At 35.9% G+C, this 27,500-nt stretch overlaps 1 protein-coding gene across 1 annotated transcript in view; it reads right to left on the bottom strand.

The window, feature by feature from the left end:
• The window catches only part of Pola1 (DNA polymerase alpha 1, catalytic subunit), a 297,318-nt gene that overhangs the window by 90,698 nt on the left and 179,120 nt on the right, over positions 1 to 27,500 (bottom strand). The window contains exon 35 of the mRNA XM_055608252.1: positions 7,596 to 7,712. Coding sequence (XP_055464227.1) covers positions 7,596 to 7,712 — 117 coding nt within the window. The remainder of the gene's footprint in view (positions 1 to 7,595; positions 7,713 to 27,500) is intronic.

Below are 27,500 nucleotides of genomic sequence, written 5' to 3'. Positions count from 1 at the left end.
GCTGTAGTGTAATAGTGATTCTTTCATCTATCCATTGTCCTTTCCACCTTATTGATTAGGAGCTCTAAGATCACAAAGCTGTTGCTGTCAATTGTTCCCTTTGACCACTAGAGTGTGGGGAATTTGGATCTCTCTACCTCCTCCATTAGAATATAGGCCTACTCAAAGCAGCATCTGGATCTTCTGCTTTGTGGGAAGGATGATTTTCCCACTTCTTTCTAGTATGAGAGATCAAAATTTTGCATAAGTTTTCACACTACAGCTTCTTTTCTTTTTGTGGGGGTCGACTCTCGTAGTTCTAATTAGTTGACGTGAGTCAGCAAAATACACCACATTTTATGACTAAGTACTAAGAGTAGGAGTGATACTTAGTCAAGACCCTGACCAGGATCATTACAACAGAGTCAAACATGTTCTTACCAGCACAATTTACATTATATATGTATTAAAGTTTATGACTCATCCTCTTGAGCAACTTGATTCTAGAGAGTAAAATGAGTAAAAGATGACTCATTCTCTTTAAAATGTTGCTGAAATGACCAGTCAAAAAGGAGAGAGTCCATGATTTCTCAGTCCAAGGCCAACATAATTACAAAATCATAACACCATCAGCATCTGATCAAAATGATAGATTTTCCTAAGGAGAAACCTTTGAGCAAAATCCTTGAGGACAATTACAAGTTAGAAGCAAATATAATTAGTCATGGGCAGAACATTTCTACACAAAGGATGCTGATGAAAATGGGGCAGTATCTACCTGAAAGAAGGTGTCACTCCACTGGTATGTGCATAAACACACTTCAACATGTTAATCAATATTTTAGAAAAGATAAAAGGAAGGAAGGTAATTACAACATCAGAATTCTCAAAACCAAAACACTGTGACTATAGCAGAATCAGGATCCATACTATCCACAATGGGGACAGTGATGGGCTGAGAGATTTTGCAAAGTTTGTTGAAAATTATTTGTTACACACAATGTTGATTGGTCTCCAATACCCAATATGCTCTTTTCCTCTTTAATAACAAAAAGCTAATTTCTGGAATGATATATAAACAGGTATGTTGAACAAGACTTCCACAGGTTGCTTAAAGAACTAATTTGGCTAGGAGGCACATTTTTAAAAGATTTATTTATTTTTATTCATGTATATAATGTGTGTGCGATAGATGACCACAGAGACAAGAAGAGTGTGTCAGATCTCCTCCATCTGGAGTCACAGGCAGGAGTGAGTTGCCTGATGTGGATGCTAAGAACTGAATTAGGGTCCTTTGGAACAGCATTAAGCTATTAATCATTGAACATCTCTCCAGTCTCATATACGGCACATGTTTTTGACTTGTCAGTCTTTTCTTCACATTTCTACCCTGTGATGTCTTGATCAAGTTTGTATAGCCTTGCTGAACTGTGCTGTGACATTGAAGATAGCAGGTAGGTGCTGCTGTTTAAAGAGGATGAAGAGAAGGAAGAATCATAGGAGAATCATGAATTGCTCATAACTGAGTTTCTATTATGTGTTTAAAAACATATAATATCTTAGATTGAGAATTAAATGTCTGTTCCCTTTAAGACACGGTTAGTTTTTGTTTCCATTACCTTTAGTGCAATACAATTTCTAAATGTTATGGGTAAAAATATGTCCCTCAAAAACATATGCAGGAGTCCTAAACTCCATTATCCATAAATAAGCTTTATTTCCAAATACAATCTTGGTTAAAAAAAAAATCAAGTTAAGAAGAAATTGGAATGAATTAATGCAGTCTCTAATACAATATTGCTGGTGTCCTTAAGAAGAAAGGAGACAAGAGACACATAGAGAGAAGATGGCCATGTGAAAAAAGAAGCACAGATTAGAGTAAAATATGCACAGAGCCAAAGGAAATCAAAGATTATCAAATGCCAGAAGAGACAAGAAGGGATTCTGCCCTATCAAGTTTAGGAGGATGGCTGTGAAGAGAGCTATATTTAGACTTCTGACATCTGGAATACTAAGGCAATATACATCTGAGATTTCTGTTATTGTTTTGTGATACTAGAAATTGCCAAGCCATGATCTTGCATATGCTGTGTAAGCATCTTACTAATGAGGACTATATACACTTCCATCCCAAATCCCATTTTAAGCCATCCAGTTTGTGGTACTTTTGTTAATAATACACTACCAATTAAGAGCCGTATATTGAGGTCTATATAAACTGCTTGGTTCTAAAAAAAAAAAAAAAATCATAGAACACAACCTAGCAGTGACATTAATACATCCCAGTTAGATTTATCCAGAAAAGGTGGTAATTACTGGCAGGTCTCTTCTGCCCTGTACAGCGACCAGAAAGAGTACTTAGAGTGCTGAACATATTGTTGAACACCCCATTTACAAACTCTTAAGAATGAGCATAAGACAAGTGCTGAATAAGTAGTTACTAAAAACAGGAACACAGAAAAATCAGTCTAGATTCACACAGTACCACCTTTGGAAATAAGACTAAAAGTGAACCATGGGTCACACACAACTAAGAGTATATGAATGACCTTTTTTTTTTACTTAATAAAAAATAAAACTTTAGAGCTGGAGAGGTGGCTTGGGGGTTAAGAGCACTGGCTGCTCTTCCAAAGGTCCTGAGTTCAATTCCCAGCAACCACATGGTGGCTCACAACCATCTATAATGAGATCTGGTGCCCTCTTCTGGCCTGTACACACACATGCGGATGGAATACTGTATGAATAATACATAAATATATCTTTCAAAAAAAAAAAAGAACTTTAAAAGTAAACCGAAATGATGTCTGTTAACAGATGAATAGATGAATAATCTATCTGGGTTTAAGTAAGTAAAGTGTTGAGACTGAAAGAATTCTAGAATCAGAATTCATCAATCTCTTTGTTTAAGCACATCAAAATTATAAAATTCTAAAATGGCCTGCCACAGGAAAGTCTTTCTCTACTGGAACATCAACAATGCCTTGGTGGCAACGTTTCAGATTTCCCACCACAGCTCTAAGGTCCTTTGCCCCATGCCCATTGAATACATGATGCCTTCAGAGACCTACTTTTTTCTTATATAGCAAAATAATGCTGCCCAAGTATATTGGTAGCAATCTTCATCCACCTCTTATTCATCAAAACAATTTGCTTAGGCATAGTTATTGTGAAGTTATGATATAGGCCTTCAGATGACCTTGAGTTCATAATTTCCTTCCTCACTGGAAGAACAGAAATTATATATGATACTGATGGTGACAGACTAAATTATTCTTTTGAACTTAAGCTTGTTTTTGTTTAAGTATATAATACAGAATCTCCTGTGGTTTAGTCTTTATCTGTGCACACTGGCCATGATAAAAAGCCCCAAACCAAACCACGTCTTTATTAAAATATTTGTCATTTAATTTAGATAGGCCCAAGCTAGGGCACAAAGGAGGAGGATGGCATTATTTAGTAATATAAATGTGTATGAAACTCTTCACTACAGAATTTAAAGCCATTTAAAGCAGAGAAGATTCACATATTTTTAATAAGCAACAAATTGTATACCATTAAATTCCCATGAGTCCAAAGCAATTTTAAGGATACGAAAATATATTTTAATGTATCCAAGAAGAGAGAAAGGACATATCCAAAGCCCTGGGAACAAAACTGCCCCCGGTTTTGGGTTTTTTTTTTTTTTTCTTGCTCATTACTCAGGCAATATGAGTCTTATGGAAAGCCAGCTTACATATTGCAAGTCAATTATGGAAAGTATTCAAGTCAACTGTAACCCAGGACTAAAAGGCTAGGTTAGGATGAGACTGGGCACAACAAATTTCTAGTATTTAACAACAAACTTGAGCCTATCTGAAGTCTCCACTACAAATATTTCTAGCTTAGTGCTAGAAATAGACTGTGATTTGTTCAATTTATAAATGACACTTTCTTTTTGTCCACAGATAACAATTTCATACTATCTATTTTAAAATACATTCTAACTTTTTAGTAGTATGTGTATAAAACAATAGATTTTATTGTGACATTTCCACAACGTCTACAATGCAGTTTTTATTTATACAGATGTACCTCATCCTCTCTGTGGTATTCTTAAATCTAAAGTCTCTATATAGGAAAAATATGAAATATGTATTTATTTCACTTAACATGATACTCCCCGGATCCACATATTTTCATACAAATTATACTACTTCACTCTTCTGTGTAGCTAAATAAAACCTCACTGTGCAAACATACCACATTTCCTTTATCCATTCATTCATTCATAAATAAGAAAATGAAGAACATCTATAAATGTCTCCAACATGGAGCAAATTTTATGGGAATATTGTAAATATTTAATAAAACTTTTTTCAGCTACATATTTAAATTTTTATTAATTAATTTTTTTGGCAATTTTGTGAACTATATGATGCATTCTGATTACTCTTACTCATTTTTTTTATTTCCCACCTACTCTTCCTACTCTACCTCTTCTCTACAGATCCCTTTCCCACCTTTATGTCTTTTTTTTGACACCCAGTAAGTTAAACTAGGGCCGCCTGAGTGTTCATGAGCTTGTAACAACCCCTCTGAGGCTGGTGGGCTAACCAGGGTATTTTCCTTTTCAATTAAATTTTACCTCAATCCTGACAGAACAGGGAATAAAACTGTGGCAAAAAGATCATACTGAGAGCTATGGAATTTTATGTTATCATGGTCACCAAACACACTCAAAACTATAAGAATCCATAGATTAACACCATGAGATCTGGTCATTTTTCAGCCTTAATCCTGGTTCCTTGGAATCAATAGACTGGCTGTTTGATAAAGGAAATAGTTTAATGATAGCTTTCTCAGTAGTCATTCCTCAAAGAAAACACAGAGGTTAATTTTACTTTCTATGACATTTTGAGAAGAGAATCTCATTTTATAGAACAGGCTAGCCTCAAACTCATGGCAGTCTTGCCTCAGACACCTAAATGCTGGGATTACAAGCATGCACCATTACACCTGGAATAATTATTAAATAAAAGATATAATCGAGACTCAGCAAGTGAGAGGTTAAGAAGTAGATGAACATAATCTTTTCGCTTCTCTATTTTTAAGGGTGAAGGCTTTAAGACAGGGTTTCTCTGTATGGCCCTGACTGTCCTAGAACTCACTCTGTAGACCAGGCTGTTCTCAAACTCAGAGATTTTCCTGCCTCTGCCTCCTGAGTGGGGGATTAAAGGTATGTGCTACCACACCTGATGAAATGAGCATAAACTCTTGTAAAATAGAGACTTTGGAAAACCTGTAGAAACTGCAGTGATGCTGTTCTTGGGTGTCTCTGGAAAGATTAATATTTTTATTCCTAGTAGAAAAGTCCCAAAACCTCGCAAGTATTACTTTCCCAAGTTATCACCAGCAATTCAAATGGAGTCCAGAAAAATGAGCTGAGTTCCACTTTCAAGGCCCCTGTCAGGAAAAGCTAAGGACAGTTTCACTAACCAGGACACTCTGAAACAGTAATTCCATAGGGTTATGTCTCAGCAGTCAATCTACCAAAGCTTCTCCTGGGGATAAGTAGCTTAGCCTGTGGTAAACATCTGCTTAAAATGTCATGGTTTGGAGAAAGGTAGAATATAAAAAAAAAAAAACAAAAAAAAACAGCAAGTCACTTCAAAATGCTTTTGTTGGATCATTTAAAAAGGACAATAAATTATAAGATAAGCTAGTATATTAAATTACTACCAGCAATACCACCAATGTTTATCAGAAGCTTAATGATCCATAAAGTCATATTTCTTTTTTTTCCCTTTTCTTGCCATGAGTTGAAGCATAAAATTAGCTAAATTTCTAAGAAACAATCCAATTCATTGAACTTAAGTTGATGAGTTAGATATTTTCAATCTCAAAAGCAAAATCAGTTCACGAAGCAGGACAATTTTCCTTACAGCAATGGTTTTCACCACATGGGTCACAACCCCAGGAGTTGCATATTTACATTATGACCCATAGCAAAATTACAGCAATGAAGTAACAACAAAATACTTTTATGGTCATCACAATTTGAGGAACTGAACTAAAGGGTTGAACCATTAGGAATGTTGAGAACCACTGTTCTACAGCTAGATTAATGGGGTGCTCTACATACATACATCTTTGTTCTGTTTATTTACCTGTTAATCTAAGTCTTGAGACTGTCGTAAATATAATTCATTAGGACAGCTAACTCTGCCATTTAAAAAAAAAACTACATATTTGCTAATTATCAAAGTTTTACAAAGTCAAGGAACATTTAATATTTATTCAGTTATTTAAAAATAAGTTATTGGTAATGTCCAAATATGTGAAAGGTTGTATTAAAACCAGTATACTCAGCTGGGTGGTAGAGGCAAATGCCTTTAATCCCAGCACTGGGGAGGCAGAGGCTCGTGGATCTAAGTTAAAGGCCAGCCTGGTCTACAGAGCAAGTTCCAGGACAGCCAGGGCTACACAAAGAAACCCTGTCTCAGAAAACAAAACAAAACCAAACCAAACAACCAACAACCCAGCATACTCAAAAGGTATTGGTATACAGTAAAAACTAGGATAGCCATCAGGAAAGCTACATGCCAATTTGAATCATTACTCTATTTACTTAGGCACTTTGACAATACCCTAATGAAACAACTGAGATAAAGAAAAAAATCATTTAAGTGGAAAAATACTCATTATAAAAATTTAAGTATAGAGCTATTGAAAAGTAGCCTAACAGTGAGAAGTGTGGTTAAATTGTATGTAATGAATGAAGTAGCCACATAGAAAAATGCTTAATAACTACAAAGCACATCTTCATTGTGACTGTCAAAATTACATAGATATGCAAAAGAACAGAGAAATAGACAATACAATAAAAATTTTCCTAAAATTAGGTTGTATATCATCTTTTTCAGAAAAAAATATTTTACATAAAACAACTGGGAATAGAATGGTGCTTTTGCATTAAAAAATAAGTAATAGGTTGCCAATTTTCATCTACTCAATAAAATCCCTGCAAATGCATATATAAAGTTTGAAAATAAAATATATTCTGTGAAGTGGATTGCATGTCATCACACTGCAAGTTCCTAGAAGACTTCAGTTTTAGTTTGGCTGGTTTAATAATAGTTACGTAGACACTAATGGTAATATGCGTTATCCCACAGGTAAGATTTGCACAAGAACCAATGATCAATGAAGATACCCATAAACAATTTAATGCTGCAAAGACGAGAAACCCACCACAAGACTAACCCTTTAAAGTACAGTTTTGGGAGATTTTTTGCTTCTTACAAAATGGGATTGTATCAAGTCTAAAGATACCAGCAGTTTCTAAAAAGGAGCATCTCTTTTGTAATTATGAAGTTGTAATCCTTATGAAACATGAGTAAATCCTAAGAATTAATTAGTTTCCCCTTGATATAAATATGACATTGCTTAAAGTATGTGAAAAAATAAGTATGCATTTTCTTGAATTATGTATACTGAAGAAAAAAATGTATGAGTGTAATAGAGGAATGTTTATCCTTTAGATATGCTTCCCATAGCTACACTTCCCATAGCTAAAGGATGGACAAACAATCCTCCACTGCCTCCTGAATAGTACTTTGGCATTAGGAGATAGTTACCTCTGGTCTAAGTACAGCTTTCATACAGCCTGGACAAAGAGGTCCATTTTGGGAGAAATGAAGGGGAAGTCGTCGAATGCGATTGCAACAAGTTGGCTCCTCACATATCAACCAGCCCTGGAGAGACAATAAAGAAAAATTTGGCTTTATAATCACCATTGATCAGCAAGGCATTTTATCCCGACCTTCCTTAGAGATTTCAAAATAGCTTAGTTACCTACCTTTTTGGATATACTAATTAGATGTATGCTCCAAACTTAAAAGTTAGGAAAAACATGGGGCTGGAGCAATGGATCAATGGTTAGGCACACTGGCTATTCTTCCAGAGACAACAGTCTGATTCCAGCACCCACATGGCAGGTCCTTACAACCATATCTGTAAACTCCAGTTCCAGGGTATCCTACACCCTCTTCTGGCCTCTGGGTACTATAAACATGCTATACAGACAAAACATTCCCATATATAAAGTAAAAAAAAAAATAAAAATTTAAAAAACCAAGAGGAATTCTCATGAATATTCTCCCTTTCCTTAAAGGAACTATGACCCCTTACACATCAGAATATCCCAATAAAACTACTATTATGCACAAACTATAAATCAAAGGGTTTTAGTTAAGACCATCATACCAATTATATAGAAATGAGTGACCTTCACAGTAGCTGAGCGATCACTGACTAGTTATGTAAGTATACTCAGTTTCCTTCTCTATAAAATGACTATGTCAACAATACCTATAGGACTGCTGTAGTGATGTAACACACTTAAAGTAGTTACAAGTACTCTTGGCATAGAAGAAATGCTTAAATAATGCTAACAATTATTAGATTTTAAATTAAAAGTTTCTTCTATAAGTGTTCTCTGGAGGCATAAAACTGGTTTCTTTATTTTCAAGGACAACTTTGAATAAGCAGTATTTTTCAGAGCTTTGAAGTAGCCATTGCCTATTTCTCTGCCCTGTAAATATGAAATAGAAAGACAGGCTATCACAAATAGAGTTGAGCAAACCCTAGAAGTTCATGCTGAAGCCCTAAAGGCTTGCAGGCTTTGGTACTGCATGCACTGCACAGAGGCACAGTACACACAAGCCAAGTAAGGTGAGGTGCTATGGCATATAAGTAAGCAAGGTATGTTCCCTTTTCTCATAGTGTCCTTTCCTGTAAGATTCTAAGTAGAGAGGTACCTTGCTACCATATAAGGCTTGGGGCTTTCTGAGAGATAATAATTTCGAACTTGAAGAATAACCATAAGTTTGGTCCATGGAAAATGAAAGAAAAACAACTTGGAAAGAAAGAACAACACATACTAAAGAATAGAGGCTAGAGTCAGTGTATGGTTTGGTTAAGAAAGGGATAAGTAACATATATAAACACATTTCGTTTCGGCAGCTTGTCTTGCCCCCTTGATAAAAGCAATATACATCATGGCATTTCCATGTGTTTATTCCAAATCTTAGAGATGCCCTAACTCAGCGCTCTGCTGCTTGATCTCATTCCTGCTTAAAAGTAGGTACAAACAAATTTAAAGGAAATCACCAAGAACTGGTTCTTCTAGCTCCATTTATGGCTTTCAAACAAAGTAAAGTACAATTTTACAACCTACTAAAACAAAACAAAACAAAAAAAACCCGCTACCTTTACAGAATAAAAAATTATCTTGTCAATATATTCAGAGAAAGTTTTACTCCTACCTTCATTCAGTATCCTAGATGAATTAATTCTTAGATCTTTGACAGTTGTGTATTGTTTTGAACATAATCACTGTCTCAAACTTTTCCAAGTCCACCCAATTTTCCATCCGTTGGGGAGGGTACTTCAACCAAAACCCAGTAGAAGACTACACATTCAAAGCTAAACTATTTTAAATCATAATTTGAACTTTTTGGGTGGAAAATATAAAACAAATTCTTATGAAATATCTGATGTTCCTAGAGTTTTATTAAATACCATGGGAAACTGTTAAATTCAACAGACTTGAAGAAAACTATAATTTAAATAGGAAAGCATACTTGGCACAGAGTAACAGCAGTTCAGTATAGAGAAGGGATATATTTGAGACCTTATGCTCTTTACTTATAATAATCTTAGAAAGCTATAATTCACAAAATTTTAACAAAATAAGAAAAAAAAACAGCAAATACGTAAGACCTACAATAGTTTTTTATTTTAAGATGTGGGTTGGGGCTTGTGTTATGCAGCCCAGTCTGATCTTAAACTCATAATCCTCCTGCCTTAACCTCTAAAGTAGCAGAAATGTAAGCAGAGTGGCATCACACCTATCTCAGTATAATGTTCTCAGGTAAGAGTTCATTAAGTATTAGAACACAACTTAGTCATTAAATAATAATAAACTATTATCTGTCTATCTATGTATCTCTATGTATCTATCCGTCTGTCCATTCATCCATCCGTCTATCTATCTACCTACCTATCTCTCTCTCTCTCTCTCTGTCTTTCCTGTCTCTGTCCTCTGGGTGCAGGGATTATAGGCATGATAGCAAGCACAGGAATTTGTTTTTCAATTTATAAAATACAATGTTCAAAAACCTCAAGTCCCTTTCAGATGTTTTAAACACTTGATTCCATCATGGTACTACTGCTTCATGATTCACCAAGTGAGCTGCCAACCAACAAGATGCTAAATTGTCATTTTACCTGTTAAAAGCAAAGACCTAACTCCACTTCTGACAGAGTTACTAACAGTCTTTTCAAATCATATAGAAAGCAGATAATATAATTTGTCTAGACTTCCTACCAGTTATAATTAACATTAAAGAGGTCTTTCTTTCTTTGTCACCTCTCTATTCAGTGCTTATTTGGGTTTGTTTGTACTTACTATCTGTTAATCTCGCTTTACAAATGACAACAAAAACTACTGCTATTATGCACAGAAATTAAACAAGCTGATAACTGTGTGAAGAAAACTGGTAGTGAAGAAAATATCAGAAGCAGGTAACTCTTTATGCCTCGTTTGATAATTAAACGTTTGGACCTGATATATTTTAAACAAAATTGTTTTATGTGGGAACCAAGCCCCTGTTTTCAATATATGCTTTGTTTCAATATAATTTTACCTAGTACATTTCAGCTAAGACTTCATTCCCTCAAGAAATGTTAAGCAACAATGCTATGTTTAAATTTTGGATTCCACATCTGAGCAGGAGGTCTAGGTTCTCTCCTTGCATGGTCCTCTACTGGTGCATCAATCTCTGCAGGACCCCCTGGGCTCAGATCCTTCAGCTTTGCCGGTCTCCTTGTGGGGTTCCTGTCCCCTCCATTTCCCTCCATTCCCACCCCTCTCTTCTTCCATAAGACTCACTGCACCGTGCCCAAAGTTTGGCCTTGAGTCTCAGCTTCTGCTTTGATCCCTGTTTGGTGGATCTCTCTATAGTAAGTTCCCATCCTATTTCCTCTCTTCTACCACTTCTGGTGTCTATCCTGTTTGTGATTCTGAATGAAATTTAAGCATCCCTAGGGTCCTCCTTTGTGGTTAGCTTCTTTAGGTCTTTAGATGGCTATCTTATATTATACAGCTAATATCTGTTTATAAGTGAGTGTATACCAAGCCTGTCTTTCTGTTTCTGGGTTACCTCACTCAGGATGATCTCTGCCAATTGGCAGCTCGTCTCCATGTGAATCCATGAGTGAGGAGCTGCTTCTGTCATGAACTGTTCTTTGATCACTTGCCACTGGCCATGCAGCCTTGTCAGGCCACAGAGGAAGAATATCCTTATCAAGTCCTGATGAGACTTGATAAGTTATGGGCTGATGGCAATAGTGGAGAACTCCCCCTTTCAGTGGACTAGGGGAAGGGGATGGGGGAAAAGAGAGGGAGGGTGGGACTGGGGAAAGTTGAGGTAGAGGCCTTCAATTGGGATACATAATGAATAAATTGTGAAGAAAAAAATAAAATTAAAATTAAAAAAAAATATTCCAGGACTTTGAAAAAATTCCAAGATGGGATAAACTGTCCACTACAAGATCAGAGTGAATTTTATTTGTAAGGAGCAACAAAAACATAGCAAATAAAACCAAAAAAGTTAAGATCTTGTGATCTTACTTTAAATTATCATTTACAAAGACAAAACTAAACATTTTTTCTTTCCCGTGAAATAACATATACAGCCCAAGAATCTGTTGAGACGCCAATAGGAGAAGAAATTTGTTTTGAATAATTTCCTTGGAAGCCAAATCAAAGAAAAGAATTTTTTCAAGGAAACACTCTAAAACCAAATATTATGGTGTAATGCTACATTCAAATTGTTATAACCAATAGGAATAGAGGCATCACATTCTCAAGCTGCCTGTCTAAATCATATTTATAAATCAAAGGGTCAAAGGAGGTAAAGTCAGGCTGTCTAATAGCAAAACAAACATTTGCCTTAACGTGCAAAGCTCTAGCACCTGTTGTTTAATCTCAGCATCACTATTCTTAAAATCATTGTGTACCAAATTGTGCCAAATACTGATCAGTTTTGATTGCTAAATTATATTTCTGAGGTCTCAATTAAAGTGACTTCTGTCTGCACATGCTAAATTGAGATCATTTTCCACCTGTAACTGAGGCATCCTTGATAGCTGGACCTAAAACAAACTGTTACTCACTTGTGAACATTAGTATTTTTAGGATTCACAGATATAGAGCTCACTCAGATGTAGAAATGTGGTACATATGGGCCTTCAAAAACTTTCTTGTAATAAATAGGAGCAATAAAATAAAAACACAGAGGAACACATGTATGAAATGCTATAAGGGCTGCACTTGAAATTCACAAGAGAAAATTCAAAGCAGCTCTTACCCTCCTTTGAATTTAATATACACACTGGATTCTTCTGTTACCAGCCAGTCACCTATTTTGTCACAGTGGTCTTTTCATCCACAACCCCGTTACCATCAGACTCACCAAAATGAAGATTTTTAAGCTGCTCACTAAAAAAATTGGCCAAGTATAGTTCTCCAGGGCTCTCTATCCCATATCATCTCGCCACTGACAAGTAAATTCATCAGTCTGCTTTCAAAATCTTTACAACATCCTGTTCCCTGCTTTCTCAATCTCAACAAATACTCTTTGCTCCACTGGATTTCCTTTCCCACTATTCTTACTTCGTTTTGATTATCTTCACCTTGACATTCCATGTCATAAAATCCCTCCCTAAAATGTCTATTGCTTAAATAAAAATCCAATTCTTCCATAAAATTTTCCCAACCCACTGGACTTCTCCCTTTATCTCATTGGACTATGAACACACACTGGCTCACGGTGTCCTTTAAGCGTATTATTTTACCTTGTTCACTTGTCAGCCCCTGAAGCATAACCAGGTTTGAGTTTAGTAGTTATCTTGCTAGTCTCCAGTGCACAGGCTCACTCCATGAAACACTGTACTCCCACATATTAGTGAATAATTTTGTGTAAGTGGCCAAACCTACCAAATCTTTCTCTGAACCTGTTTCCTCATCTATAAAACAAAAGTAATACTTATTACTATTGTTCAAAGGATCAACAAAAACAAAACAAAACCCAAACCTAGCCAAAACAACAACATCACAAATGCACTGAGGAGCATCACTGTTAAGTTACAGTTGACAATGCACTTTTAAGAGTATACTATTTTCGGTGGTGCACGCTTGTAATCCCAGCACCGGGGAGGCAGAGGTAGGTGGACCTCTGAGAGTTTGAGGCCAGCCTGGTCTACAAAGTGAGTCCAGAGCAGCCAAGGCTACACAAACAAACCCTGTCTCAACACCTCCCCCCTTAAAAACAACCTACATGAAATAGAGCCTGGTCATTGTCTAAGTGTCATTAAAAAGTGGAGAACTAAGGCTGAGTGTGGTGATACATACTTTTAATTTCAGCATTCAGGGGGCACAGGCAGGTGAATCTCTCTGAGACTCAAACCACTACACAGATAAACAGAGAGACAGACAGAAAGGGGAAGGGAGAAGAGAGAAGAGGAGAGGTAAGGAGACAAGAGAAGGGGAGAGAGGAAGGGATAAAACAAGCAGAGAGCTATAGTAATGGATAAATGATAATCAAGATTAAAAGGGAACTGCTTTCGATTTGAGTGGAAAATATTGACACCAATAGGGTCAACATAAGTGAGAAATTTTTTTTTGAACCAAAGCTATACTTAATATGAAGTTAATGGCAAAAGAAGACAGGGTCTTTGCTTTACTTTAGGATTCACAGAGATTTAAGAGACAGTTCTGCCATGATGAACACGTTATGATTTAGAGTAAGGTGTTCTAAATCATAGTTAGTCTAAATCATAACAGTTCTCAACCAGTATGTGGAAACAGCCACAGGGCAAGGACTCCCAGCCTGCACATTCTTTCAAAATCTATCATATCATTATTAGTTTTGTTAACATTCATCAACCACCCTTCTTCCTAAATTATTCACACTCAGAGAACATCGTATTCTCTTTTCACCCAAAGACATTTATATATTTCTGGGGTTCCCTTACAGGCAATATTTTTCTATCATAGAATTATGCCCAGTGGATTGAAAAAGGGTCTTCTTATAGACAGTGCACAGTATGGGCCTACAGCTGCTTTTGAAGAATGACATGTTGTGATTTGGGATTTCTAGAAATATAAGACAAACAAACAAAAAACAATTTGCTTTTTGATCCACATTTGCACCTAAAACTGGGGAAAATTTTCCCTAAGATCTTCAAGGGAAGTTTTAACAGGAACATAAATTTGCTTTTAAAGTTAAATATTCCACACTGCAGCAGGCTAACGTGTCAAAGAGTGAATATTAACTCTCAAAGAAAAATGCCACACTAGGAGATGAAAGGGCAAACCAGAAAAAATACATATATAAATTACTTACCAAACTTTATACAAAATATTTTAAAATTATAAAAAAAAAAAAAACCACAGAAGTGGAAAGTATCATGTCAGTCAATATAAGAATTTTAAATATCCTTAAACTAGATTTTAAGTTGGACATCTCTTTAAATGAACAGTCATATCATTTCATTCAAGTTATTTGAAACTTATTGATCTTATCATTTTTGCAAGGGCCAGACTCTGTCATCAGTTTGCTGAAAGGATAATGGAGCACTCCCAAACTGTTATGATAGGTTACATGCAAACAGTGGTCCTCATTTAAACACATAGAAGAGCACAAGTGGTCAAATTCCAACCTCAGCAATTGTATATTATATGATAAATTAGCAACCTAGACCACATATCAAATGCAATACTATAGTCTTGCTATTTTAATTTGCAATCAGAGTTTGAACATCAGAAGACGTACCTGATGTAGGTTAAAGAGCACTGTGTAAGCCATCTTTTATGGCTATAGTGTGAGCACAGAAAGCCAACAATTGCCAGCAATTGTATTTTACCACTATAGTACAATACTAGAACAGTTAAAATTGTCGCCATGCTAGCAAGTGGAGAAAATATACTTAAAATGACTTTATATGGAAAGTTACATGGTGAGGGGGTAGTTCAGGAAAGGACATGTATCTCTCTGTATGGGTAGCTAAAAAAAAAATCACTCAAAAAAATCACTCTTAGTATATTCAAGCCTATTCTATAAAATACTCTCCCTATTCATTCAACTCAAAAGCAAGCTACATTCATAGGTTATAATAGGTCACAACTAAGTATACAGTACCTTCCTTCAGGAATAATTTTGCTTTGTCTGTCAACTGTCAACACAGCACAAAGAGCTCATACAACCCAGTCATGTACTGTGGATGTTAGAGATCTAACAAAATACAAATAATAAGAATACAAGATTTCATAGCTACCCTGCTTTCACTTTACATGAAAAACTGAAAGCATTTGCCTCTCCACATTCCATTCATCTCTATTGTATCACAAATCTTTTCACAAAAGACTTCCTCCCCCCATGTGAAGCTGCAAGTGACTTGGGGATGTAATATTCCAACTGTGTTGAGTGTCTGGCTCCCTAACACGGTTATAAATGGACATAACAGGTTAAGGCATATATATAGTCATTTCAACAAGGAAAAGGAGGAAAGACTCAAATGTAGTGAGATGGTAAAATGGCCACTCTAGTGCTTACATTAATGCTTTAGTGAATGAAATACGAAGAGAAATTGTTTATTATTTCTATCATCATTTCAAGTCATCACTCTTAAAAAAAAAAAAAAAAAAACTACCATAGGTTTGCATTCAAAAAAACAAACTTCAAAAGCAAGCACAAGGCTCAGTTTCATCACCAGGTGCACAGAGGAGAAAAAATAACTGGAAGGAACTATGCCAGTATCAGTTATCTTTACATCTCTTCTGTATTATTTGTTTCCTTTTTTGTTTTTTTTTAAACAAACAAACAAACAAAAAAAACATATTAATTTAAAAACCTAAAAACGGTTGTTGACAATGGAAAAAAATTGCCAAAAAAAAATTTTGGCAAGTTTTTTTTTTTTTATACTGACACACCTAAAAAATATTCTAAGCATTACATGTTTGGTTATTGTCAAGATGAATTTGCAAAGAATATGCTCATGGGGGTTGAACAAGACAAAAATGTTTTCCTACTAATGCTAAGGTTTCAAAAAGAAGTCAATTTAATTATATAAGCAGTTCTTAAACAAAAAATGACAGGACATGTTTTGGAAGCATTAGCATCATTCATTACATTAAGCCATTCAATAAAATAGATAATCTCTCATATAATATGATCTGAATACATTTCCTTACGACTGGTCTCTAAAGGTGGATAATAAATCAGTTTTAAGAGAGGTGCCTTGTTCCCCATGCCCTCTTCCCAGCCTGGATCCAGTGTGAACACAGATCAACCCAGATGTCTCTGGGCAAGAATTAAAAAATTTCAATCAGAAGAGCAGGCATAGTTCCTCACTACAGAAATTTTCTTTGCTCAAGTACAGCTAAGTTACTTTGATTTTTTTTTGTTTTTGTTGTTTGTAGATACATATTTGTTAGCATAGCTTAATGCAATGTGTCGTTGGGTACCAAATAACAAATGTTAAAACTGAATCATCTATGCAGTTGTCTCATAAAAATCAGAATGGAATTCACACCACCACCAGGCAATGTTTGTTCATTTAACTTTAATTATTTTCTTCTTGAGAATGGTACTAATGAAACTGAATATCTTTTGTGGTCTCGAAGGGCTGTTTGAATAGTCTGTAAACAGAACTAAGGGAAGACAAGAGATCTGGCTGAGCCAGGGGGTTGCTAGGTGATGCAGAATGTAAACCCACAAACTTGTTAAGGTTTGCTTTGCTTTCACACACTTTCAAAAGTTTTGAGAAGTGATTTTTCAGGTAGTCATTACAGAAAAAGAATCCCTCCCTCCAAATTCACTTTCCACAGATGGTCTATGACAGTCAAAAGAGATGAAGTCCATCTGACCTTTGGCTGTAACATGAAAAACTTTGGGTTTTACAGAAACATGGGATTACATACTTTCTGGATATCCACAAATCTAAGAAACACATATCAAGGTGGACTCCAATATTTCAAAAATGGCATTCCCAATCTCTCATTCAATGTTAACTGAAATAAAGATTTCTTCCAAAGAGGGGAAAAAATGTGATCTCTGCTCAAGAGATTTGGAGGACAGAACTGAAAAGCCATGGCAAAACCTCAGTACAGATCACCATGCTGATAACCCTTTCAGTTTAGCCACTTTCTTCTCTTCTGGCCCGAACCAGGACTGACTGCCTGTACGACTTCTCCTACTCACCCCTTCCCCCAGCCTCCTTTTTTAAGTAGCTGATCAGAGATTGTCCAGTAAGAGCACTTTATTAGATCATCAGCCAGAGGGGTTCACAAGTACTCAGAGCAATGGGCTCAAATGCGGCACATCAGTTTTAATAGACTAGGGCTACTAGTAAACTGCAGATACTGCTGAGAACTTTCCATGCACTGAACTCTTGAAAAAGCACCATCTCTCCAGCTTAAATGCAGCTGCCTCTTTCAATGCCACAAATGGGTAAATTTGACAAAAAAGCCACCATTAAGACTACATGAAAGGCTCAAGACAACATCCTTTCAATGCTTTGTACTTCAGTAATCAGATGTACTTACTCGCCCCCTCCCCCAAACCCGATCAAGAACTATTTCTGAATGGTAGGAAATAATTCCACTTTGTACATCTTTTAGTTAATCAAGACTTTCTATTCAGCAATTTGACCTTTTGTTCAAAACAGGATTATCAGTTTTTTCGCCAGTTACCAAGGGCGACTCGCATGGTGAACATAATTGCAATAATTTGCAAAACACCATGGCAACCCACATTACAACTAGGTAAATACTGGGCTTTTGTGCTACATTGTTATTTTCAGAGATGCTGAAGTCAAAGAACGAATGACAAATGAACACAAAATTTATATTTGCTTTGTCTCAAAAGAGAAGAAAATTGATAACAAGAATTGGGGGGAAACCGACTACAGCTGTAATTTCTAACTTGATTAATTAGGATGGTAACAGTCCTTAACAGTATATTCAACAAACAGCCCTGACTTCGTCTCTCCACCCACCTCTCTCTATACCACTACCACTGACCCCCCCTTCCACCCCAGGCAAATTTTTTCAGCTTGGAGAACAAACATCCCCCATTTGCTCTTTTCTTCAACTTAATGGAATCCTTAATTGCAGAATATTGTTCTCCTGCTCTTCACAGCCATGAAAACGAGAGAAAGAAGGAGAGTGCCAGGGCAGACAGGGAGCTCCAGTCATTTGTTTTCCTGCCTCTTTTGGACACCCCAGGCCCAATGATGAGATGGCATTTTCCTGGTTTCAGCAGCTGTTTCGTAGCAGACAATAAAGTACAAACTATTTAGCTTTACAGAAAAGCCACTTCTGTCCTCTTGACAACACAAGGTAAGTCTACATGCCGAGATGAAGTTTCATGATTTAAATGCCAGAACATAAGGTGAGAAAATGATGTTAATAAAGAAAAAACATTTTTTTATTGTAAAGAAATTATTAACTGTAGTATTGTCCCCAAAAAGCTGTTAAAATTTGTATGTTTTCTATTTATGGAAGATGTTCAGCAATATCACCAATGGTTTGAAAACCATTTTATACTCACAGAGATTCCCAATTCACAAAACAATCTAAAATATAAGCTAACTACTCAGGAATTAATGTAAAAATCAAAATACAATTTTCAGTAGATAAGCAGTTTTACATTTAGCAATATAATCTTTTCACTAATAAACGTAGCTGTAAAAGTTATATCAGAATGTTTTAAAGTCAGATATGAGAGACAGGTTTGGTTTCTGTAGTAAAGAAGCAGTGTTTTTTGTTTTTTTGGTTTTTTTTTCCCCCAAGAGGCACACATTCTATTATAATGCCCACTTTTTGGAAATTATCAAAACGGACTTTCTCGTGTAAAATGTAGTATTCAGAGACAAGAAAAAAAATACACACAGCAAAGGTTTGCAGAAGTCCCACTGCCGAGATCTCTAGAGATAAGCAGCTGCAGATGTTTTCTGAACACAGCCCAGCCCGCTTTCCTTCATCTGCTGCCTCCTAATGAGGAGGAATCAAATGAGAATCTCTGAAAAGATCTGCATATTTCCCCTAACTTTTGAAAAATCAAATGAATCGGATACTATAATGGTTCTATTCTTATTTTGTCAGGGCTGAAAATCTCTACATATCTAAGATTTAGCTTGGAAAAATCACAATGTACATTCTTCAGACTATGCTTTGGAAATTAGAGGTACTGTGATTTTTTTTTTTTTTTTTTTTGAGGAATAGAAATCAAAAAGATGGTACACATTACATCTTTCTCAGGCAGGGACTGCCTTTTCACATTTTGAAAATGTGTATTTTATTTTCTTGATTAGTTTTAAATTCATGGTATCTCTATAAAATGCCCCTCCACCAAAAGTCTAAATGTTAAAAAAAAAAAAATGTACCCTTTAACATCAAATAAGGGGCAAACAAGCCTTTTGTAATTTTTGGTAAAATAGAACTTATGGATGATAAAATGGTTTAAAATCACTGTAACACTTTAATCCTTTAAGATACACATAGTTACAAATAAAATGCTTTATAATCTGTTCAGAATCCCTTCAGTTGTAATAATTATCTAGTATACCTGCCTTCTTCTCAACCTTTAATGGTCTCTACTTCAGTGGGGTTATTTTCCCCTTTTGGCCAACTGATTAGGATACTTCTTGACATCGATTTGTTTAGGACTTTTCTAAAAGGAATGTTAACAGCTAGCCTCCTATAACATTAATAAATTACTCAAACCCCTATATCAGAAATGAAAAATACCTAGCAAGTGGATTGTATTTCTTCTTCAGTTCAGTCCCAATGACCCCTGTAAGATGGTAGCTTGCATTTAACAGGAAACCTGCCTGACACATATTCTTCTTCAATTTGAAACTCTGGCTGCACACTGGAATCCCAAAAGAAGCATTAACACTGGTGGCTGGGTACCATCTCCAGGGCTTCTGATTGAGGGTTAGGGTGGGGCCTGAGAATCAGCATCTTTATCAAGTTTCCAGATGTTACTGCTGATGATGATCTGCAGACTTCACTTTGAGAATCACCAGTGACATTCACAATGGGTACTGGGGTTTTAAAAAGCCCCTGAGAGATGCTAATATGCAGACAGGGTTCAGAATCACTGCTCTGCATTACTCTCATTTTCTCTCTACTGTTTAAGATGATTTTCTGAACAATGCACTTTATTAACAGAATTATACTTAGGAATAGTCTCTCCAAATTTCTTTCTCCTTCAATATTTACTTTTTTTCTCACTACATACTGCTTATGTGGCTATTGTAACTCTCTCAAGTTTTCCAGGCAGTGTATGAATTAGCAAAGCCTCAAATCAGACTTAATTCTACCAATAGAATTGACTGATTCTAAATGGTTTATACCAAGTGTGTGGCTTAGTAACAATCTGAAGAAAGCAACAAAGATATACTCTATAAATATAATCATCTCTAAAATACGAAATGCACCCCTCTCAAAATAAAAGTATTTTAAAGGAGGGTTTTAAAATACAGTGTCTAAGAGAAGTGACCACAGTTAACATATTTTTGACAAGTAACATGAAATCATGTATTTAAACCCTAAATTTTACAAGTGGAGGATACTTCAGAGCTCTACCTCAATGTTGTACATGTAAGGAAAATGAAGCCCCCCAAAGTCAATTACTTGTACTGATGCATGGTGTGTAGACTGAATTTCCAGCCCAGTGTTCTTTTCTTTACATTTTCTAACATGATGCTCAATACATCAGACACTTGAGCTGTATGCAGCTCTTGGGTACTTGTAATGTGGTTGCTCCAAACTCAGATGTGATACAAAAGTATAACTACAGCTTCCTGATATTTTAAAGTCACCTACCATGCAAGAAATCAAGAGTTCAATAACCAGGAATGCAAAAACTGGCATGCATAAGACCCAATCTCAAAAAATAAAAAGAGAAAAATACAAGTGTGTTACATATACTGATATAAAGCCTGCTTTTTCCATATAAAGGTAATACCCTATAAGTGCATACAGATTTGCCTAAGAGTTGCTTGTTCCTGTCTTTTGCCCATTTCCCCCTACTTTACCTTTTCTCCTTGATTTGAAAGGGTACTTTATTTTTTCAGAGAGGAAATGGTTTATTTAATCTCACAGTTTACAATCCATCATGAAGGGAGAAAGTACTTTATATGAAGGAAATCTGCCACTATTTGTTGTTGTACTGTTTGTTGCTCATAATTTATTGAACTTTACGGCATGCATGTGCATATATACATATGCAACACAGAAATTCTACTACTTATGATTTTATGTGTATGGGTGTTTTGCTGCATGTATCTCTGTGCATCACACATGTGCCTAGTGCTATGGAGGCCAGAGGAGGGCATCAGATCTCCTGGAACTAGAGTTCCAGTTAGGAGGTGTCATGTGCAAGCTGAGATCTCTAGAAGCTAAGTTCTCTGGAAGAGCATCCAGTGTTCTTTACTGCTCAGCCATCTCTCCAGTCAATACAGTTCTTTTAAATTTAGTCAAGTTTACTAATGTTTCTCTCTTTTTAGATTCTGAATGTTTTATTGTTTCAAAATGTTCTCAAGTAAGTGATGAGAGAGGAGTTTTTAAGCCATGAAACTACTCCGTATGATACAATGACTAATACATGCTATTGTACATTTGCTTACACAAAATGTGTAATACCAAGAATGAGCTATAAAGCACCCTATGAACAACAATGTGCCAATCTCCACACATTCACCAATCATGATGGATGTACTACTATAACAGGAAATGTTTTGGGGATATGCATGTGACAAGCAGGGAGTCTAAAAATCTGTTGTGATCCTGAAACTGTTCTAGACAGTCATCTGTTCTGAAAAAGACTTCCCAGCTGTACAGTTAGTATCACTTTTATAGCATCCTTTTCTAACCTGAAGGAGGAAGGAGAACATTCAATTACATGTCTTTCAGATGATTGTTATCTACTGGTATGAGACATTCCCTTGTAAACTATTGGTTTTAATTTTGGATCTAATTTTCTGAACTATTCTATAGCAATTGTATTTAAATCATTAAATACTCATGGGGGAAAATAACCACCCTAAACTCCTATAGTAGTTTTCATAGGTCATTTTCATTGTCTAAATTTTGTACAAAAATTGCGATGTTTTTAAAAAACTGAGGAATCTTTAGTAAACTTATAAATTAATATTTAATAGGTAAGCTTATAAAATGCCTTACAGTTCCAACAAACCAAAAGTGCACTTTCAGATTTTTCTAAAATCTTCTAAGTCCTTCTTTAGCATTTGAAAGTTTTCTTCACATTTAGCATTTAAATATATTCCTTGACATTTAATATGTTTTAGTAAACATGAAATTTCTTCTGTTACACTTTCTAACTGGTTATTGTTTGTATAGATAAAAACTACTGATCTAAAATTAATTTTATAACTACTATTCTTAATATATATTTTATCTTTTATGATAAATTTCACTGGGTTTTCCAGGTTTCAAGCAATCTACAAGTAATGTTTTTTTTCTTTCTCTTCCAATTTTTAAAATATGTTTATTGTTCTTATGATGGTTAGCTTTTTGACAACTTGGTACTATTGATCACCATTTCCTCCAACCAATTTCATGAGAATCTTCAGTTGTGGATCCATGAATTAAATCAGAGGGCTGGATCTCTGCAGCTGACAAAAGGTAATTTGAAAAGTAATTTGAATAAGATTATAGATCCTGTGAAGATCTTTGTCCCAAAGTGCCTAAAATAAACTTTTGTTGCTGAATCCAGTTTAAGGATATTAAATGGTTAACTCAATACTAAAATATTTCCTTTCATATTTGGAGATTCAGACCTCTAAAGAGCTCCTATCCCCTAATATGGATTGAATGTAAAATCATGTTTGTTATTCAATCATCCCTCTTAGCTCAGTCTGAAACTATAACAAAACAATATAATGTGACATAGAAAAGTGGCCTCAGTTTCAGGAATTTACACTCTTCTTACATACAGAACAATGCTACAGCAGACTAGATGGTAATGCTTGCTAAGGTTTGCTTAGAAAAAGACCCCCTAGTTTTACAGCATATTGTTATTTTGCCATAGCAGCCTAGCCTGTCTTGGAACTCACTACATAGCTCAGGCTGGCTTCCAATTTGTAATCTTCCCGCCTCAGTCTCCCAAGTGCTGAAATTACAGATATACAACTACCTTGACAGGCACAAAATAATCTCATTATCCACTCATTACTCAGTCAGACTTTCTTGTTATTGCAGATTTCACTTAACTACACTTTCAAAGTCTTTTTTTTTTCAAATAGGTGAAGCAAAGAAGGTTTGTAGGTTAGTGAAACTACTCTACTCTATATGATACTATAAATGGGATGAATGAATAGAGCACTGTGCCTTAATATTCAGTACATAGGTCAGAGCACATAAATTTATATTTGTTAGAGATGCCAAGTTTACAGCTTTATCCTATATGTTGAATCAGGCTCTCTGGGGGTGGTACCCAGCAATCTGTTTTATGAAGTTTTTCAAAGTTTCTTTGTGATGAGTAAGTTTGTTTTCATAAGTATGGATTAGTAAGCATAACTTATCAAACTACATGGCACACTCTACCAAGCTGTAAAACACAGAAATTTGGAAGAGGGTTAGAGTGACAAGCAAAAAGTATTATGTATAAGCATATAACAATAAATAAGAATCTCAGTTGTTACATCCTGACATTGTGTTCATTATGCTATTACTCTCAAAAGCAATGATTAAATAGGTACATTCTCTTACCAATTTCTAAGTTGGAAGAAGTATAAATGTTGTATTTTAATATGTTTTCATATGTAACTGAAACAAATTCAAAGAAAATGCATTTGTTTTACCTCCACAGATGTCTTGACCTTGCTTGGAATGTTGTACCGAGCCTCTGAATCTATTTAACATTTCACTCATCTAGTGGCATGCTTTCACTTGGGTGCAGAGATGATTTTAGACATAACAGTTCATTTGCTTACATACTGCCTGCTTCTGATTTGACTCTGAAGCTTAGGAAATGCTTCTTGAACAAGATTCTCTTTAGCTTCTCATTTGATGTTTTATGTAATAAAACTAAAGAATTTGACTTTCTTCTCTAAGTACTGTCACCAAGTGTTCCTCCGGGAAAGCAGAAAATGAGACTGGAGTAGGCCACTAATTTCCTAAGAACAAGAAGTCTCTACCTAATCAACCCTTCTTCCCTAGGAACACTCTCAGAAGGCCTTGTATATTAGAAGCCAGCAGAGAGATTTACATTTCCTCATGCTGGACATCAAGCTATCATCAAGGAAAAAAAGCCACTTAAAACAAGATAGTTTTTATTAATTTTGGGGGGATTAATCATCTTTGGGGATGACTAAGATACTATTAATTGACCACAAACCTAACACAAACACAAAAAAGCCCTATGATTCAAGGTGGCCAAATAGCCAATCCATTTTAACCATCCGTAGTATGAAATGATGACTCTCCATTTTACTGCTGCACTTAGTGTTACGACAACAGGCCTGGTCATCAACGGTTCTCTTAGCAAAAAGTATTTGTCCTTGAGCTCACCCATGTTCTAACTTGGCTGCCCATATCAGGATTAGTATTACCAAAATTGTATGTTTATATTGACTTTTAAAACTAACTACCCTGCAGCTGGAGAGATAGCTTAGCAATCAAGAACACTGGTTACCCTTCCAGAAGATCCAGGTTTGATTCCCAGAACCCATACAGTGGTTCAAAACACTCTGTAACTCCAGTTGTAGGGGATTGGATACCCTTTTCTAACTTCTGTAGGTAAACTTGAAAAAAAAATTAAGTGACCCTCCCCAAAAGACTGTATTATTACTAACATAGCTATGTGAAGTCTTTCTCCAAATGAATGCCAACTAAAACAAAATAATCTTCTAGATATATATTAAAATACAACTTCAACTGTTACATTTTGAGGAGGGTTTATTTTGAGACCTGGAGTACAAGAATTTGAACATGACTTCAAGAGGAAGATGTTCAAATGCACCAGCATAAAAGAGAGAGGAAAGGTGAAGACGGAGAAGAAAACAGAAAGGAAGTCACCAGCCAGCTTCTTAGACACTGATGAGCTCATGATCTTTCAGCTTCTATAGAGTAGGACAGTGTCTGAAACTCTGCAAGGGTTGGAGAAATACACTTTTTCTTTCTTTTAATTTTAAATGAATCGAATTAAGTTCTAATATTAAGAATAATTCAGATGGTCAATCCTCAGCTTCCTTCAGGCTATAAGAGTGTAAGAGGTACAAAGCCATCAATGCCTTCCTTCACCACATCTAACCCTCCTTGTAGTAGGCAAGTTAAAAGAAAATAGCAATACAATGGAAAAGCAGAGGAAGGGAAAGGTTCTGATGCTCCCTTCACCTTACTGTATCAGTGCTCCTCTGCTTTGGGCAAACTCTGTGAGTCTCTGTGTATATTCCCATGAATACTGAGTCCTGACTTTTTTATGGAATAATAATGAATAAATCATGCAAGACCACTGTCTCAAGTTGCCTTCAAATACTTGTACAAACAAGTACAATTCCTATATATACAAACTTCTCTTCTCTCCTGATATAGAGTATATAAGTTTTCTTCTCTACGGTATGCATGTATGTGTGTGTCTGCTTTAATCAAGATGCCTAGTGGTAGGTCACCTGGGAATTTCAATGTGATGTTTGTTACTCAGAAAATGGAAAACAATGTGACCACCTTTGCTATGTCCCTTCATAATAGAACTCAGTGATAATTACATTAAATATTGAATATTTATCCAACATATTTGGTCTGTGGTTAAGTGGTATTATATATTTTTAAAAAGACAAAGCTGGGTGTAAGGTGAAATCTCAGAGACATTTTGATTTGCATTTCCTGGAAAACTAAGGATGTTGATCATTTAAGTGCTTCTTTGCCATTCAATATTCTGCTATTTAACTCTGTACCCCATTTTTAATTGGAATTGGGTTACTTGGTTTGTTGGTGTTTAACTTCTTGAGTTCTTTATATATTCTAGACATTAGTCCTCTGTTGGCAGTAGGGTTGGTAAAGATCCTTTCTCAGTCTTTAGGCTGTCATTTTGTTCTGATGACAGTGTCTTCTGCTTTACAGAAGCTTTTCAGTTTCATGAGGTCCCGTTTATTGATTGTTGCTCTTAGAGCCTGTGCTGTTGGTGTTCTCTTCAGGAATTTGTCTCCTGTGCCAATGAGTTCTAGGGTCTTCCCCACTTTTTCTTCTAACCAAATTAGTGTGTCTGGTTTTATGTTGAAGTGACAATACATGCTGGATAGGATGTGGATTAAGGGGAACCCTCCTCCATGGCTGGTAGGAATGTACACCTGTACAACCACTTTGGAAATCAATCTGGCGCTTTCTCAGAAAATTAGAAATAGTACTACCTCAAGATCCAGCTACCACTCCTGGGTATATATCCAAAAGATGCTCAACCATACAAGGATATATGACCAAGTATGTTCATAGTAGCTTTATCAATAATAGCAAGAATCTAGAAACAACCAAGATGTCCCTCAACCAAGGAATGGATACAGAAATTGTGGTACATTGCATAATGGAATACTACTCAGCAATTAAAAATAAGGAAATCATGAAATTTGCAGGCAAATGGTGGAAATTAGAAAAGATCATCCTGAGTGAGGTAACCCAGAAGAAGAAAGATACACATGGTATATACTCACTTATAAGTAGATATTAGCCTTACAATAGAGGATAAACTTACTAAAATCTACAATCCTAAAGAAGCTAAACAAGGAGAACCCTAGGGAAGATGCTTAATCCTCATTCAGAAAGGCAAACAGGATAGATATCAGAAGCAGAAGAAGACAGGGTACAGGACAGGAGCCTACCACAGAGGGCCTCTTAAAGACTCTACCCAGAAGAGTATCAAAGCAGAGGCTGAGACTCATAGCCAAACTTTGGGCAGAGTTCAGGGAATCTTATGGAAGAAGGGGAGACAGAAAGACCTGGAGAAGACAGGAGCTCCACAAGAACACCAACAAAGTAAAAAAAGTTGAGCCCAGGGGTGTTTGCAGAGACTGATACTCCAACCAAGGACCATGCATGGAGAGGACTTCGAGTCCCTGTTCAGATGTAGCTGCTCAGTCTCCCTAAGGATTCCCTAGTAAGTGGAGCAGGAGCTGTCTCTGACACTCCATTGCCTGCTTTTCAATCACCTCTCCCTGGTGGGGTAGCCTTACTAAGCCACAGAGAAAGAGGATTCAGACAGTCCTGATGAGACCTGATAAGCTAGGGTCAGATAGTAGGGGAAAAGGAACCCCCCTATCAGTGGACTAGGAGGGAAGGAGGTGGAAGGGTAGGACTGGGAGATGAGGGAGGGGGCTACAGCCAGGACACAAAGTGAATAAATTGTAAATAATAATAATAATAATAATAATAATAATAATAATAATAATAATAA

Source organism: Psammomys obesus, unplaced genomic scaffold (genome assembly GCF_907164565.1).
Source record: "Psammomys obesus unplaced genomic scaffold, mPsaObe1.curated_primary_1811, whole genome shotgun sequence".
NCBI classification, from domain to species: domain Eukaryota; kingdom Metazoa; phylum Chordata; class Mammalia; order Rodentia; family Muridae; genus Psammomys; species Psammomys obesus.
The sequence above is the reverse complement of the archived record's forward strand: the minus strand, read 5'-3'. Positions and strand labels throughout refer to the sequence as shown.